Source organism: Bacillus rossius, chromosome 1 (genome assembly GCF_032445375.1).
Source record: "Bacillus rossius redtenbacheri isolate Brsri chromosome 1, Brsri_v3, whole genome shotgun sequence".
NCBI classification, from domain to species: Eukaryota; Metazoa; Arthropoda; class Insecta; order Phasmatodea; family Bacillidae; genus Bacillus; species Bacillus rossius.
This window is the reverse complement of record NC_086330.1, coordinates 147,594,957-147,611,084: the sequence shown is the minus strand read 5'-3', so window position 1 is coordinate 147,611,084 and position 16,128 is coordinate 147,594,957. Positions and strand designations below refer to the sequence as shown.

At 38.6% G+C, this 16,128-nt stretch overlaps 1 protein-coding gene across 1 annotated transcript in view; it reads left to right on the top strand.

The window, feature by feature from the left end:
• The first annotated feature begins 509 nt into the window (after positions 1-509).
• The window catches only part of LOC134546266 (acyl-protein thioesterase 1), a 51,398-nt gene continuing 35,779 nt past the window's right edge, over positions 510-16,128 (top strand). Inside the window, exon 1 of the mRNA XM_063388968.1 lies at positions 510-901. Within this exon, the coding sequence (XP_063245038.1) occupies positions 851-901 (51 nt within the window). The 5' untranslated portion in view covers positions 510-850. The remainder of the gene's footprint in view (positions 902-16,128) is intronic.

Here is a 16,128-nt window from a genome sequence, read left to right as displayed (position 1 = left end):
ATGATTCCTAAAATGTTTATGGTATGATGTAAGGAAGGATACAGTGCTCTGGTAAAGCTATTCATAGAGCGATTATGTAAAAAGCTGAGGAACAGTCCGAAAAGGACTGTTTATGCAGTAGTTAGGCCTTGGGTGTAAGTGTTGACAAGGACAGAAATTTTATTGGTGAAATATGGTTGAGATTTTAATGTCCTTGAAGATAAGGGGGTAGAAGAGGAGTGTTGGAATTTCAGGAGAAGATTCAGGGAAGTGTGATTAAAGTAAAGTCTCATTGCCAACGACCTGATACCCAATTTAACTGACAATTTAGAGTATAATTTTTTTTCTCCTTTCAGTTATGCCAGATTGACCGCACTCTGTTAAATAAAGAGTACCCCATTCGGTTGGGATAATTTATTAATCGCTAATCACATATTGAAACACTTGTTTGTGAATTCCATTCACCGTAACGAATGTAAATGTGTATTAAATGCCAAAACATAAGTATGACGAAAACAACTAATGAATCCAATATGGCGTTTTTTAGCTTACATATTTCAACGTAAATATATTTTGATTCAATATGTAGCTTCAAAAAAAATTTTCACAGTTAAATAATATAGTTCCAAATAAATATTTTTACTGGAAATTAGTATCGATATATCAGGAAGAATTGTTTCTAATGATGTTGGCTATTTGATTTAAGTCATTCATGTGTTTGTACATAATCTGATATAATATCTATTCTGTCAAGTTTGTTGTGATCGTAAAGGTCAAAGGTTATAATAATTATTAGACTTTCGTTTATAATATTTGTGCATTCTGAACAGTGTATTTGAAGTATATTTTCCCTTTAGCGGGGCTTTTAACAATGGCTGGAAGTCCGGTTGTGATAAATGCTAGTGTCAAACATACAGCAACGGTAAGTGTTTTTGTTGTACTTGTAGATCCACCGTGTGGGTAGGTCATAGGTCACCAGTAAATACGATGTATTGTGTTTTTGTAATAAATGGTTAGTGCATATCCTCTTCTTATTCAGTTTAATATGTACACATTTCAAGTACATGGGCATAGGTTCTTTGGTACCGTAATTTTCAATATAATTATATATTTTAGTTTGTGAGTATTTTTGAATTTTAGATATAAATATAAACATATATATACATACATATATACATCTATCAGGGGTGTTAAAAAGTAGCCCAGTGGTGTTGGTAGAGAAGTCGCCAAAAGGGTAATTGTGGTAAATATGTAGTGTACGGATTAGCGCCAAAAAAAAATCTAACAAATATAAAATAACTTTCATTATATGCTCTTTTACGTCCTCTTTTCATAACCGCCTGCGGAGATAAAAAATTCCAATTACTTTTGGAGATATCGCCGTTATTATTTTGCAATACAAGCCCTGTGTAATCATTCAACAGACGCCATTTTATATTTTGCCGTGTGCGCGTGAATGCCTAAATAACAGAAATTTTCCATTAGGTAAGGTTAGTTACATTATAAATACTTCAAAATAAACGGAAATTAAAAATAATATCAATTAATTTTACTTCTATAGTTTTAAGTATTTATAATGTAATTGACCTGACTTACAAAACGGGACAAAGGATGAACAGTAGGAACTCACGTAATTTTCTTTTTACGTGATGTAGTCGTTCAACTACGTCGCGAAAAAAAAAAAACATACTTGTAAACAAGCAACAATGGTGAACGCGGGAAGCCTACCATTCACTCATCCGTCTGGACATACCCGAATACTCACGTTGGCAAGCCTTCTTTCAACAGACGAGAGGCAAACGCCCGATCGTGCATCTTAGGTTTTTTTTTTTTTTGTTTATTGTAAATAAATATGCAATTCATGAAAACTAATGGTCAATTAGGTTATGTTAGCTACATTATAAATACTTTAAAACATTGTGGATGGTTGATTTGGTTAGGATAGCTACATTAAAAATACTGTGAAATCATGTAAACAGTTTCCTAGCGCTGGATAGCTACATATTAAAAAGTTATTTGCTAAGCAACCATAAAATGATTTTACAGTTTTTTTAATGTAGCTATACTTACCTAATATAACCAACCATCCACAATGTTTTAAAGTATTTTTAATTACTTCTTGCTAATTTTAAGAAAAGAAGGCTTGCCAACGTGAGTATTCAGGTATGTCCAGAAGGATGAGTGAATCGTAGGTTTCCGGCTGAACGCCGCATCAGTGCACAACATGAAAATTAAAAAATTCGTATCTCCTAAAGTATTTGGAATTTCTGATCTCCGCCTGGTTTAATGAAAAGAGGAAGTTAAAGAGCACAGAATAAAGGTATTTTTGAAATTTTAATTTTTTTTTTAACAAATATTGCCTAAATATGAAAATTAAAAAATTCGATATCTCCTAAAGTATTTGGAATTTCTTATCTCCGCAGGCGGTTATAAAAAGAGGACGTAAAAGAGCATATAATGAAAGTTATTTTATATTTATACAATTTTTTTTGGCGCTAATCCGTACGCTACATATTTACCGTAATTGTTTATAATAGAGGCGCCACTTTTTTTTTTTTTTTTCAAAAAAAAAAGGAAATACCAGAGAAGAATTTATTGAGTTCCACCCGTATTTCAAATAATTCTTTGAAGTCTCATTGTTATATTTCAAGCAGTTTATATGTTTTTAACAGTTTCGATGTTTGGGAAGTTAGCTTAGGTTAGCAATGTAAAAAATACTGTAAAATCATGTGAAGAAGTTATTTGGTTTGGTTAGCTACGTAATAAAAATGTGATACAGGTTTTTTTTTTTTTTTTTAGTTTGCTGAACTAACCTACCCAATCTTTCACATTCTAACAATCGCTGACATATGCCTAAAACCTAAACTATAAAAAAGAAGACACACCATTAGGGAAATTTTTTTAGTCGTGGCTTTTCCATAGATAGAATAGTAAATTTAAATTATTTTGTCGCTGATTTTTCAAAAAATAATATTAAAAATCTGAAAATACTTTTTTGAATACTAAAAATGTTCCTGTGTATTTACCCTGAAAGCAGTTTTGATAAATTCCTACTAGTTTCTGAGAAATTACTGTTCAAAGTTTACACTAAACAAAACCTGTGCATTGATGCAGTTGCTGTTATTCTTTGGTTTCCCGTGTGGGTCTGTGTGTTTCTGTTTTGGAGAACTTTAGTCAAATTGTGAGAATGGTCAATTAGGTTTAAAATTACTTTAAAACATTGTAGATGATTGGCTAGGTTAGTATAGCTACTTTAAAAATACTGTAAAATAATTTGAGGTGTAGCATTACTGATCTAAACAACTGTTCACACAATTTCACAGAATTTTTAATGTAGCTAACCTAACCTAATCAACTGTAGGTACACACTTTTTAAAATAATTTTTAATGTAGCTCGACTATTCTCTAATTTTTCAGTCACTTAAGTGTATGAAAGACAATATGGACATATTTTATTCATGTTTTTATTTGCTACTGAAGTTGTTCACGCAAGCTGCGAATTTCAGTAACTTTTGGTGATTTCGGAACTGTTGGTCTCTGAATGGATTTGTGTAAATTGGTTGCTATGATGCGACGTTCCAATTCCTAAGCAACCATAAAAAATATTTTACAATATTTTTAATGTAACTGTACTAACCTAACCAACTGTCTACCATATTTTAAAGTATTTCTAAGGACCTAACCTAATCTAAATGACCATTCTCACTATGTAAAAAATTTGTAATATTTCTATCAAACATTAACAAACCAGCGTATGAATAGACTGTTGTGAATGTTAGGTTTGTCAATCATGGGATTCTCCATAAATATTAGAACGTTAAAAAAAAAATTTGTTAATGCCTGCGTCAGTGCATAGGTATTGTAATGTAAGCTACAAACTGTGATTTCTTAGAACCAGATGCTGTTTCCAGAATAGAATGAGAAACATCTTTTGTGTTTGGAAAAAAAAAAAAAGTTTTTTTTTAATTTTAATTTTATTATTAATTTCTGGAATAGCATTTCATAAGAATATTAAGCCTACCAATTGGGTAATGCAGAAAATGGTGTCTCTCAGTAGGTACTACAGACATTATTTGTTTTTCATTAAAAAGAGCATTGATAAATTCCCACTGAGATATTACCGATTTGAGGTTATATTACAATACCTGTGCATTGATGTGGCTGCCGCAATTTTTTGCTTTAATTTTATTGCTGATCCTGTGATTCTCCATATATAACGTGTATACATTGTATTTGGATTTTAGATTGCAGTGGAAGATATTATAAATATTAAATAAATAAACCATGGTCTTTAAAGCACATCTAAACCTAAGCGTGAACCCTTGACAGGGATTTTTTTCATCAGTATGGAGGCACGGAGTGCCGACTTGTAACGTGTGATAGCACTGTTTGTCATGGAAAAATTCAGGGGAAAAAAAAAATTAATATAAAGTATTCACAGAAAACAAGACGGAATCAGCTGATGTCAGACAAACAGAACCAATGATAAAACTAAACAAGTATTATAGACAACACGATGACGACAGCTGGACAAAAAATGTTCAACATATGAATATCATACAGAACAAGAAATTCGTTGAAGGAACTTAGTCATGGAAAAAATTATATAACAACACAGATGAACACAGTGGACTAGCAACGATGAGACAGATTAAATGCAGGCAGACAACGAACATGTAAACACAGTCATGAAGATAAACAAGTACTATGGACAACACAATGACGATAGCACTGACGAACACAGAAGATTTCCAATGAAATCAGTTGCGACGTTTCGGGAACTGACATCCGTTCCCATCATCAGGCACAAACAGACTGATAATGGACACTAGAAAACCATGGGTTTATATATGTTAGAGCTCCTCTTCATGACAGGCAATGGCAGGCGAGGGCTATCCTGATTGGTTTATATGTTTTTGCTGGTGTGAATCTTAGATTCTGCAAGTTGCTATACTAAAGCACAATGGCAGCAGCTGCCATTGCACAGGCTGCCTAATGTAACCCATTAACTGTAATTTCTCTGAAACCAGTTGGAATGTGCAAACACTGTTTTAAAGGAATATCTGACTGAAAAATACCATTTTCAAAATTTTATTATTTTATTTATGGAAAAGCTGCATCATAATAAATTTATCCAAAGCTTTAAGGTTTAAGGGCTTATAAATAGTATTTTGAAATTGGATAATAATTGTAACTGATTTTACAATTGTTAATTATAATTACTGAAATTTATTCTTGATACACAAAAGTTAGAAAGTTCTTTCATGCATCATTCTGAGTGGCATGTGTACAGCACACAAAATTCACAGCTGCATATGCACAGCTCAGAATTAGGCTATATTCACACACAAAACAGCTCTTGGGAAACATTCCAATATCCTTCAATCACATTTACTTCTGTCAGAGGTTTCAGTTTGTCAGCTATAATTAGGTACCTATATTGAATTAGTTGTCAAGGTGTGGGATGCATCCAAAAAAATTAAATAAATAAAGGAAAATAATTTTTGAAAATTCATTTTGTTGGTAATTTCATAGATTAGTGACTTTCTTGTAAAAAAAAAAAAACACTCCTGGAAATGGTATTTTGAAATAGGGCCTACTGCATGTCTTGAAAAACATTAAGTATTTTAAAAAAATGTACCTAACCTAATCATCTGTTCAAAATGCAAACAGCTGGAAAACTGCTTTAAATATCACAATGCTTTTTAACAGAATTATCAGATATAATGAGAGTAACTTATAAAAACCATTTTTAGAAATTTTTTAGTAAGAGCACTTACTCTAAAAATAATTTTAAAATAATCAAGTGTTGAAAATCACAGCTTTAAAAAAAATTGATGAAATAGTGTTTTTGAGTAAGTACTACTAATTTGGCTTATCTAACGGGTAATTTTAAATAGACAGTCTCTTTTAACTAACAGGATTAATAAACAAGATTAATTTTATCTGCTACTGGTAGTTTTTTTACCTGACAAAAGTATTTGCTAGATTATTTTTCTTTTTAGTATAGTTGTTACCACAATATGTAGACTATTCAGTTTTTTTACGTATTTTAAAGTGATTGATGCTAGTCAATGTAATTGACATAACCAAAATTATTAATTTTTTGTTTTTTATATTTTTGTCATTATTTGTGTTTATTAAATGTTTTAATGTGTAAAATTTAAAATATTTGTAGGCATATTTTACATTTCATGTGTTTAAAGTATTGAGTTTGAAGCGAGGTTGGAGCAAGCCTACTGTACTCCCAACCTCACTCCAATAAGAACTCTCAGAATAATAATAATAATAGAGAAAGAAATTCCTGTAAATTATAAAAAAAAGAATTAAGAAACATACTCTGAGATTACCAATGGCGAAAGAGAGGTGTGTCGTAATGATATAAGAACTTAAGAAAAAATATAATTTTTTATTACACATAACTGTGGGTAAACATCATAACAATTCACAATAAATGTGCGTATGGTATGAATAGATAGATACATGTTCCTAAGCGCGCTGAAATACAAGTAATAGTTCAATCACATTTTACTACAGTTATTAAATAAATTCTTTACGTGTTAGCACCTTTAAGTAACATTTCCATCAAGGTTTGTGTCAACAGAATTTAATAGCTAAATAGAAATAAAATTAATAAAATGGCAAACAGATGTAAGTGAGTCGGTACTGTAATGCAGACACATAATTTGTTAGTCGCATTGGTATCACTAGTTTGAACATTTACTAAGTCGAACTCCTGGGTAGCTACCGAGTTAATTGCGCCCGAACGCACCCAAGTACAACGTATGTAAGTCTTTAAACCGGTAGTTAGATACGGCGCGCCACGGCGCATGAACTATAAATTAGGTAACAAACACCAGGCAGCAATCAAGAAAAGCTAAAAAGGTAAAGTCCTCGAGCATAGTGAGCAGATGGCTCTGAATAAGCATGTGTATACATTGCTAACAAAAACATGTAACACGGAATATCAACATTAGTTTAACAAACATCTACTATGGTCGTCGAGCTGCGCGCATAGAACATTAGAGAACCTAAGTTAAGCTTAGTTATAAAAATGACAACTGCGAGACACTCGAAGAGGGTAATAGAAATAGACTGACATTAAAGACGCCTAACCAGATTGAATCGTAATAAATACCGAAACCCCAAACTATCGCTATGAATTCGGGCATAGCTTCGCCTAGTGTCTCCAGAATTATCCTAATGCTGCCCAGTGGACCGTCATCACTCCTAGTGAGCTCAGACAGTGATCAACACTCGGAGACCCGGGGTTTATATAGCCCGAAAAAGGTGCGCCGATAGAGGCGCAGAAGTCGCGGCGGAAAAGAGGGGGGGGGACGAAAGGAGGGGTTATGAGGGGAATTGAGCCAAAAAAATGGAGGGGAGGAAGAGGGGAAGTGGGGAAAGGAGCGCTGCGGACGGTGAAATGGAGAAGCTTCGTTGCAACTCCGTTGCAACTTCCCCCTCCCTTAGCGGTCCCTACCGAGAGGTCCATAGAACCCCCTGTCCACATCTGCGCATAGAAGAAATCTGGATGACCCATTCGGGGTACGATGACAGTTCTAGACTTCTATAGTGTCGAAACATGAGGCTCTGACTAGGTTGCAGACAGTCTCAAGATGGTCTCTACTCCACAACATGAAGGAAACACGTCGTAAGTTGTCCGCAGGATCAGCTGTCCAAGCAGCTCGAAGAGTAAGGCTCACCCACACTGTCCTTGTAAAGAGAATGATCCTGGGTCTGCGGAGATGCTCAAAGAACACACTCGACGCAGCGTCCAAGACTCTTGTCCCCTGGGAAGTGCGTTGGAAGACTCCACACGTCGAAAATGCAGGCACAGGTACAGAGCGCAAGCAGGTCCTCAATCAGGCATGACTCAGCATAAGGGAGGAGAGGCCGAAGAACAGGGACGTCTCCCTGAAGTCCGAAGATGCGAAGATCGAAGTGTAGAACGATGACGGCCGCCGTAGCATGAGGGTGGGTAAAGGGATGGCGCGCCAAACTGTAAAGGGAAAGGAAGCCGCACACACCGAACAAAACGAAACCAACAAATATAACATCCTAAAACACTACCCTAGCCCATACACACTCAAAACACGGAAAATGCTTGGCCTAATTTCTAAGAATATAGACTAGAATAGAATATCATCCTATCACAATAATACATCTAAATTGAAGGCGCTTGGCAAACATACTAGGTGACAAATGGCTTAAGTTGACAAACATGTGCCTTGCGCCGCCTATGCCTAAATTTAGTAGACTTTAAGAGTACGGTATTGTTTCCTAAGAACTTCTCAATAACAAACGGGCCATCAAACGGGGCCAGTAGTTTAGTGTTTAACTGTGCTGATAACTTCGGTAGTTGATAGCTTCTGCACAAAACAGTGTCCCCTTCTTCATACCGTGGAGCGGCTCTGTTGCGGTTATACTTTCTTTCAACCTCTGATCTGGCTTTCTGCAAATTGCAAGATGCGGAATCTAAAAGTTTATCAAGACCGTTAGCGTCCAGTGCAGAATCAATGGGGGGTAAGCCCCACTGGTTTAGGAGGGGATGAGAGAGCTCACGCCCAAGGAAGAGGAGGCTAGGAGGATAGCCGGTGGCTGAGTGGAAGGCTGAATTTAATCCGATATTAATGAAGGCTATGTCAGTGTCCCACTGTGTCTGATCCCCTCGATAAAAAGAAATTAAAATACCCTTTAAGACTTTATTAACTCTCTCTACCATGTTTCCCTGTGGAAAATAAGGTGAACTGTACACTGCCTTTACAGCCCATTCAAAGAGAAAATTTTTGTACACTCCCGAGTGGAAGTAGGGAGCATTATCAGAAACTATCACGCAAGGGGGGCCTAACACCTTGAAAACCTGGTCAGTAAGGGCTTTCACGATGGAATCAGCTTTCATGTTTTTCATCGGTAAAAGTATGACAAATTTAGAAAATATATCCAAAACTACTAAGATGAAAATATTACCCTTTTTGGAGCGTGTGAGGGGGCCAAAGATGTCAATGTGGATTACCTGCCAAGGAGCTACTGGAGGGTCGGCGGCATACAAACCGACTTTAGAATTATGAGGGGGTTTGGATAGCTGGCAATCGGCGCAAGCGTTTTTTCTGGTTTAGTATTAATGCGCTCAAAATCATCAGGGTTGAACATGCTTGATAATGAGTCAGCTATTATGTTATCTTTACCCGGTATATGATGTAATAAGAAACGAAATCGTGACAGTCTCAAAATCCATCGTCCTAGCTTCCCTAACTGATGGGGATGATTGAAAAGCCAGCTTAATGCTCTATTATCTGTATATAAGTCGAATTTGCGTGCATCCAGGTAGCTTTCGAACTTCTCTAGACTAAACAGACATGCTAGAGCCTCTTTTTCGTAAACACTAAGCCGGAGTTCTGACTCGGATAAGGATCGGCTAGCAAAGGCTATGGGCTGTATTTTACCGTTATCTAGGTGCCCAAGCACTGCCCCTAAGGCTATGGAAGATGCGTCTACTTGAACGGTAAACCTCTTATCAAAATCTGGTAATATCAGTACCAGAGGAGAGATCATGCACTTTTTTAATTTTCGAAAGGCATCTTCCTGATCTTGGCCCCAGTGAAACGAAACATTCTTTTTGCGTAATTGGTTTAGGGGTGCACTAATAGCTGCAAAATTTTCTATAAACCTGGAAAAATAACCTAACATACCTAAAAATGATTGAACTCCTTTTAGATTAATAGGGCGCGGAAATTGAGCAATAGGAGTAATCTTATCGGGATCCATGATTAATTTGCCTTGCGAGATCATAATACCTAAGAATTTGACTGAAGTCCGCCCTAGTTCCACCTTTTTAGGGTTTACGGTAAGATTCGCGGATCGCAATCGGGATAGAACTTCGGTAACATGCTCGATGTGATCCTGAAAACTATTGCTATATATAATTATGTCATCATTGTAGTTAAATACATAATCATATTTTAAGTCGGCCAGAATGTGATCAAGTATTCTACTCATAGCTTGGCTGCCGAAGCTAACTCCCATGGGCACGCGATTAAACTCGTAGTGGCCGAATGGAGTAGAGAAGGCGGTATATTTTTTGCATGATGGATCAAGTAAACACTGATGAAAGCTCTGGTTCAATTCAATGACTGAGTAAAAATTAGCTTTTCCTAAATGTTGCAAGGCACTTTCAATAGTAGGCATCGGATATACGTCCTCGTAGGCAATCTTTTTGTTCTATGGAAGATAATTATGCGCCATGCGCCAACTTACACCGTCTTTTTTGCGTACTAAAAAGGTGGGGGTACTAAAATTAGATGTAGATGGAGAAATTACACCTGCTGAACTTAACCTGTCTATTATGTCCCGCATGGCTTGTAATTTTGGAGGAGATACCTTGTAATATTTACTACGCACTGGCATTTCATCTTTAAGATAGAATTTATATGGTAATATGTCACAGCGGCCAATTTTAGTGGTAATGACATCCGGAAATTTTTTGATCACTTCTTCCATGGCAGCCGATTGGGACACCCTATCCACATCGTGACATTCAAACACTACCTTACAAGCTGAGTCAAATCGTAAGGGGATTTTCACACTTAGAGCAAAATCGAAATGAAGCTCGTGACGTCCTATGTCTAACACACTCCGGCTCTTACTCAAAAAATCTAATCCCAGGATAAACTCAGGAGAAATTCCTGGAACGACAACGAACTCCCAGCTCCAAGAAAAGTGTTTCACCTTGAAGTGAATAATCACTGATTTATTGGCATGTAGGATTTCGCCATTTGCGACACAAATGTCAACTGTGTTAGAGGTGATCATATGCGGGGAAATTAAATGTGGGAATAACTCTATTATATTTTGCAAGAACTGCTCGCTCACGACCGAGCGAGTGGCACCCGTGTCCAGTAAGGCTGTAAAATAATGATTCTGTATCTTAACAGGTAAGTAGTGTAAGTGCATAGGTGAAGAGAATTTTTTGCGCAACCGACAGTGGCGACCTCTTTTCCGCCCTGTCAGTGGTCGTTTCCCTTGACAGTTAGCTCTATAATGCCCTATCCCTTTACAGGTAAAACAACGTCGTTCATTTAATCCTACACGAGGCTTGTCACAGTTATCAGCTAGATGGCCGAAAAGACAGCAGTTAGCACACCTAGTGTGCGTGTAGTTTGAGGCACCCTGTGTCTGCCGAGCAGGCCGCGACACCGCCTGACTCTTAGCGGCCGCGCGACCCGCAGGGGAACTTACCCTAGACGAAGTGTGGGGGCCTGCGCGTGAGCGCAGCTGATTATCCTCACAAAACACGACCTTATTAGCGGAGTAGTCTTCACCCCCCTTTTTTCTAAAAGGTGAAGAGTATGAAAACGCAACACCTGATTTTTATAAGAGTTCTGTACGCCCTTGTTATTGGCATAATGTGGCTGTGAGGTGATTCTGGGTGTGGATTTCTCAAAACTAGAGTTTGACGTGTGTTTCATCATGAACTCCGATTTGTATTTACTCGCCACAACCAGGCACACTTCTAACTCGCTACCCCAGGTGCGTAAACTATCGTAAGATGTTGGAGGAGATAGCAAACTAGACATGCTAAGAAAATGAGGTGCGACATTACCTTACACCAATTGTACTAAATCTGTCTCCCCTATATCCAAGTTCAATATATTTGCAAATGCCAAAACCTCATCTATGAAATGTGTGACGGACTCGTCAGGTCGTTGAAACCGAAAAATTAATTCACGCTTGCATGCGTCTAGAATACGCGGTGGGCATACAGAATGAATCACTGCAGACTTAAAGCTATAAAAATCGTCGCCGGACAAAATGGCCTCCGTCATCCTATTGACATAAACCCCACTACATTTGGTCAGGAGACCCTTCATTAGAGACTGCATAGAAACCAACTTTAATTTGCACAATCTCTCAGCCTGTATGAAAAATTCAAGGATGCGTTTGGGCTCACTGCTCTCTAATGTTGGCAATGAGTTGAGTACATTAAAGTACAACTTTTGGGAAAAATGGATCTGGATTAGGACTCACGTCTGGATTTGCTGACCCCTCATTGGCTCTGGACGAGACACTTTTGGATGGCTCGCCCATGTCCCGAAGGAAGATGACGAGACGGGAGCGGATAACCGCCACCGTGTCCCTGTCCTCTACGGGCAGATACTGCGTCAGCTCTTCTTTATGGAGACGGTAAACCCAACAGATCCCCGCTCCAGAGACACTCGCCGCCATGGAAAATACGAGAAAACACACACCTCAGCTGTCGCACAAGCAGAGTTGCGCAGGTCTTGAAGCGAGGTTGGAGCAAGCCTACTGTACTCCCAACCTCACTCCAATAAGAACTCTCAGAATAATAATAATAGAGAAAGAAATTCCTGTAAATTATAAAAAAAAAGAATAAAGAAACGTACTTTGAGATTACCAATGGTGAAAGAGAGGTGTGTCATAATGATATAAGAACTTAAGAAAAAATATAATTTTTTATTACACATAACTGTGGGTAAACATCATAACAATTCACAATAAATGTGCGTATGGTATGAATAGATAGATACATGTTCCTAAGCGTGCTGAAATACAAGTAATAGTTCAATCACATTTTACTACAGTTATTAAATAAATTCTTTACGTGTTAGCACCTTTAAGTAACATTTCCGTCAAGGTTTGTGTCAACTGAATTTAATAGCTAAATAGAAATAGAATTAATAAAATGGCAAACAGATGTAAGTGAGTCGGTACTGTAATGCAGACACATAATTTGTTAGTCGCATTGGTATCACTAGTTTGAACATTTACTAAGTCGAACTCCTGGGTAGCTACCGAGTTAATTGCGCCCGAACGCACCCAAGTACAACGTATGTAAGTCTTTAAACCGGTAGTTAGATACGGTGCGCCACGGCGCATGAACTATAAATTAGGTAACAAACACCAGGCAGCAATCAAGAAAAGCTAAAAAGGTAAAGTCCTCGAGCATAGTGAGCAGATGGCTCTGAATAAGCATGTGTATACATTGCTAACAAAAACATGTAACACGGAATATCAACATTAGTTTAACAAACATCTACTATGGTCGTCGAGCTGCGCGCATAGAACATTAGAGAACCTAAGTTAAGCTTAGTTATAAAAATGACAACTGCGAGACACTCGAAGAGGGTAATAGAAATAGACTGACATTAAAGACGCCTAACCAGATTGAATCGTAATAAATACCGAAACCCCAAACTATCGCTATGAATTCGGGCATAGCTTCGCCTAGTGTCTCCAGAATTATCCTAATGCTGCCCAGTGGACCGTCATCACTCCTAGTGAGCTCAGACAGTGATCAACACTCGGAGACCCGGGGTTTATATAGCCCGAAAAAGGTGCGCCGATAGAGGCGCAGAAGTCGCGGCGGAAAAGAGGGGGGGGACGAAAGGAGGGGTTATGAGGGGAATTGAGCCAAAAAAATGGAGGGGAGGAAGAGGGGAAGTGGGGAAAGGAGCGCTGCGGACGGTGAAATGGAGAAGCTTCGTTGCAACTCCGTTGCAACTTCCCCCTCCCTTAGCGGTCCCTACCGAGAGGTCCATAGAACCCCCTGTCCACATCTGCGCATAGAAGAAATCTGGATGACCCATTCGGGGTACGATGACAGTTCTAGACTTCTATAGTGTCGAAACATGAGGCTCTGACTAGGTTGCAGACAGTCTCAAGATGGTCTCTACTCCACAACATGAAGGAAACACGTCGTAAGTTGTCCGCAGGATCAGCTGTCCAAGCAGCTCGAAGAGTAAGGCTCACCCACACTGTCCTTGTAAAGAGAATGATCCTGGGTCTGCGGAGATGCTCAAAGAACACACTCGACGCAGCGTCCAAGACTCTTGTCCCCTGGGAAGTGCGTTGGAAGACTCCACACGTCGAAAATGCAGGCACAGGTACAGAGCGCAAGCAGGTCCTCAATCAGGCATGACTCAGCATAAGGGAGGAGAGGCCGAAGAACAGGGACGTCTCCCTGAAGTCCGAAGATGCGAAGATCGAAGTGTAGAACGATGACGGCCGCCGTAGCATGAGGGTGGGTAAAGGGATGGCGCGCCAAACTGTAAAGGGAAAGGAAGCCGCACACACCGAACAAAACGAAACCAACAAATATAACATCCTAAAACACTACCCTAGCCCATACACACTCAAAACACGGAAAATGCTTGGCCTAATTTCTAAGAATATAGACTAGAATAGAATATCATCCTATCACAATAATACATCTAAATTGAAGGCGCTTGGCAAACATACTAGGTGACAAATGGCTTAAGTTGACAAACATGTGCCTTGCGCCGCCTATGCCTAAATTTAGTAGACTTTAAGAGTACGGTATTGTTTCCTAAGAACTTCTCAATAACAAACGGGCCATCAAACGGGGCCAGTAGTTTAGTGTTTAACTGTGCTGATAACTTCGGTAGTTGATAGCTTCTGCACAAAACAGTGTCCCCTTCTTCATACCGTGGAGCGGCTCTGTTGCGGTTATACTTTCTTTCAACCTCTGATCTGGCTTTCTGCAAATTGCAAGATGCGGAATCTAAAAGTTTATCAAGACCGTTAGCGTCCAGTGCAGAATCAATGGGGGGTAAGCCCCACTGGTTTAGGAGGGGATGAGAGAGCTCACGCCCAAGGAAGAGGAGGCTAGGAGGATAGCCGGTGGCTGAGTGGAAGGCTGAATTTAATCCGATATTAATGAAGGCTATGTCAGTGTCCCACTGTGTCTGATCCCCTCGATAAAAAGAAATTAAAATACCCTTTAAGACTTTATTAACTCTCTCTACCATGTTTCCCTGTGGAAAATAAGGTGAACTGTACACTGCCTTTACAGCCCATTCAAAGAGAAAATTTTTGTACACTCCCGAGTGGAAGTAGGGAGCATTATCAGAAACTATCACGCAAGGGGGGCCTAACACCTTGAAAACCTGGTCAGTAAGGGCTTTCACGATGGAATCAGCTTTCATGTTTTTCATCGGTAAAAGTATGACAAATTTAGAAAATATATCCAAAACTACTAAGATGAAAATATTACCCTTTTTGGAGCGTGTGAGGGGGCCAAAGATGTCAATGTGGATTACCTGCCAAGGAGCTACTGGAGGGTCGGCGGCATACAAACCGACTTTAGAATTATGAGGGGGTTTGGATAGCTGGCAATCGGCGCAAGCGTTTTTTCTGGTTTAGTATTAATGCGCTCAAAATCATCAGGGTTGAACATGCTTGATAATGAGTCAGCTATTATGTTATCTTTACCCGGTATATGATGTAATAAGAAACGAAATCGTGACAGTCTCAAAATCCATCGTCCTAGCTTCCCTAACTGATGGGGATGATTGAAAAGCCAGCTTAATGCTCTATTATCTGTATATAAGTCGAATTTGCGTGCATCCAGGTAGCTTTCGAACTTCTCTAGACTAAACAGACATGCTAGAGCCTCTTTTTCGTAAACACTAAGCCGGAGTTCTGACTCGGATAAGGATCGGCTAGCAAAGGCTATGGGCTGTATTTTACCGTTATCTAGGTGCCCAAGCACTGCCCCTAAGGCTATGGAAGATGCGTCTACTTGAACGGTAAACCTCTTATCAAAATCTGGTAATATCAGTACCAGAGGAGAGATCATGCACTTTTTTAATTTTCGAAAGGCATCTTCCTGATCTTGGCCCCAGTGAAACGAAACATTCTTTTTGCGTAATTGGTTTAGGGGTGCACTAATAGCTGCAAAATTTTCTATAAACCTGGAAAAATAACCTAACATACCTAAAAATGATTGAACTCCTTTTAGATTAATAGGGCGCGGAAATTGAGCAATAGGAGTAATCTTATCGGGATCCATGATTAATTTGCCTTGCGAGATCATAATACCTAAGAATTTGACTGAAGTCCGCCCTAGTTCCACCTTTTTAGGGTTTACGGTAAGATTCGCGGATCGCAATCGGGATAGAACTTCGGTAACATGCTCGATGTGATCCTGAAAACTATTGCTATATATAATTATGTCATCATTGTAGTTAAATACATAATCATATTTTAAGTCGGCCAGAATGTGATCAAGTATTCTACTCATAGCTTGGCTGCCGAAGCTAACTCCCATGGGCACGCGATTAAACTCGTAGTGGCCGAATGGAGTAGAGAAGGCGGTATATTTTTTGC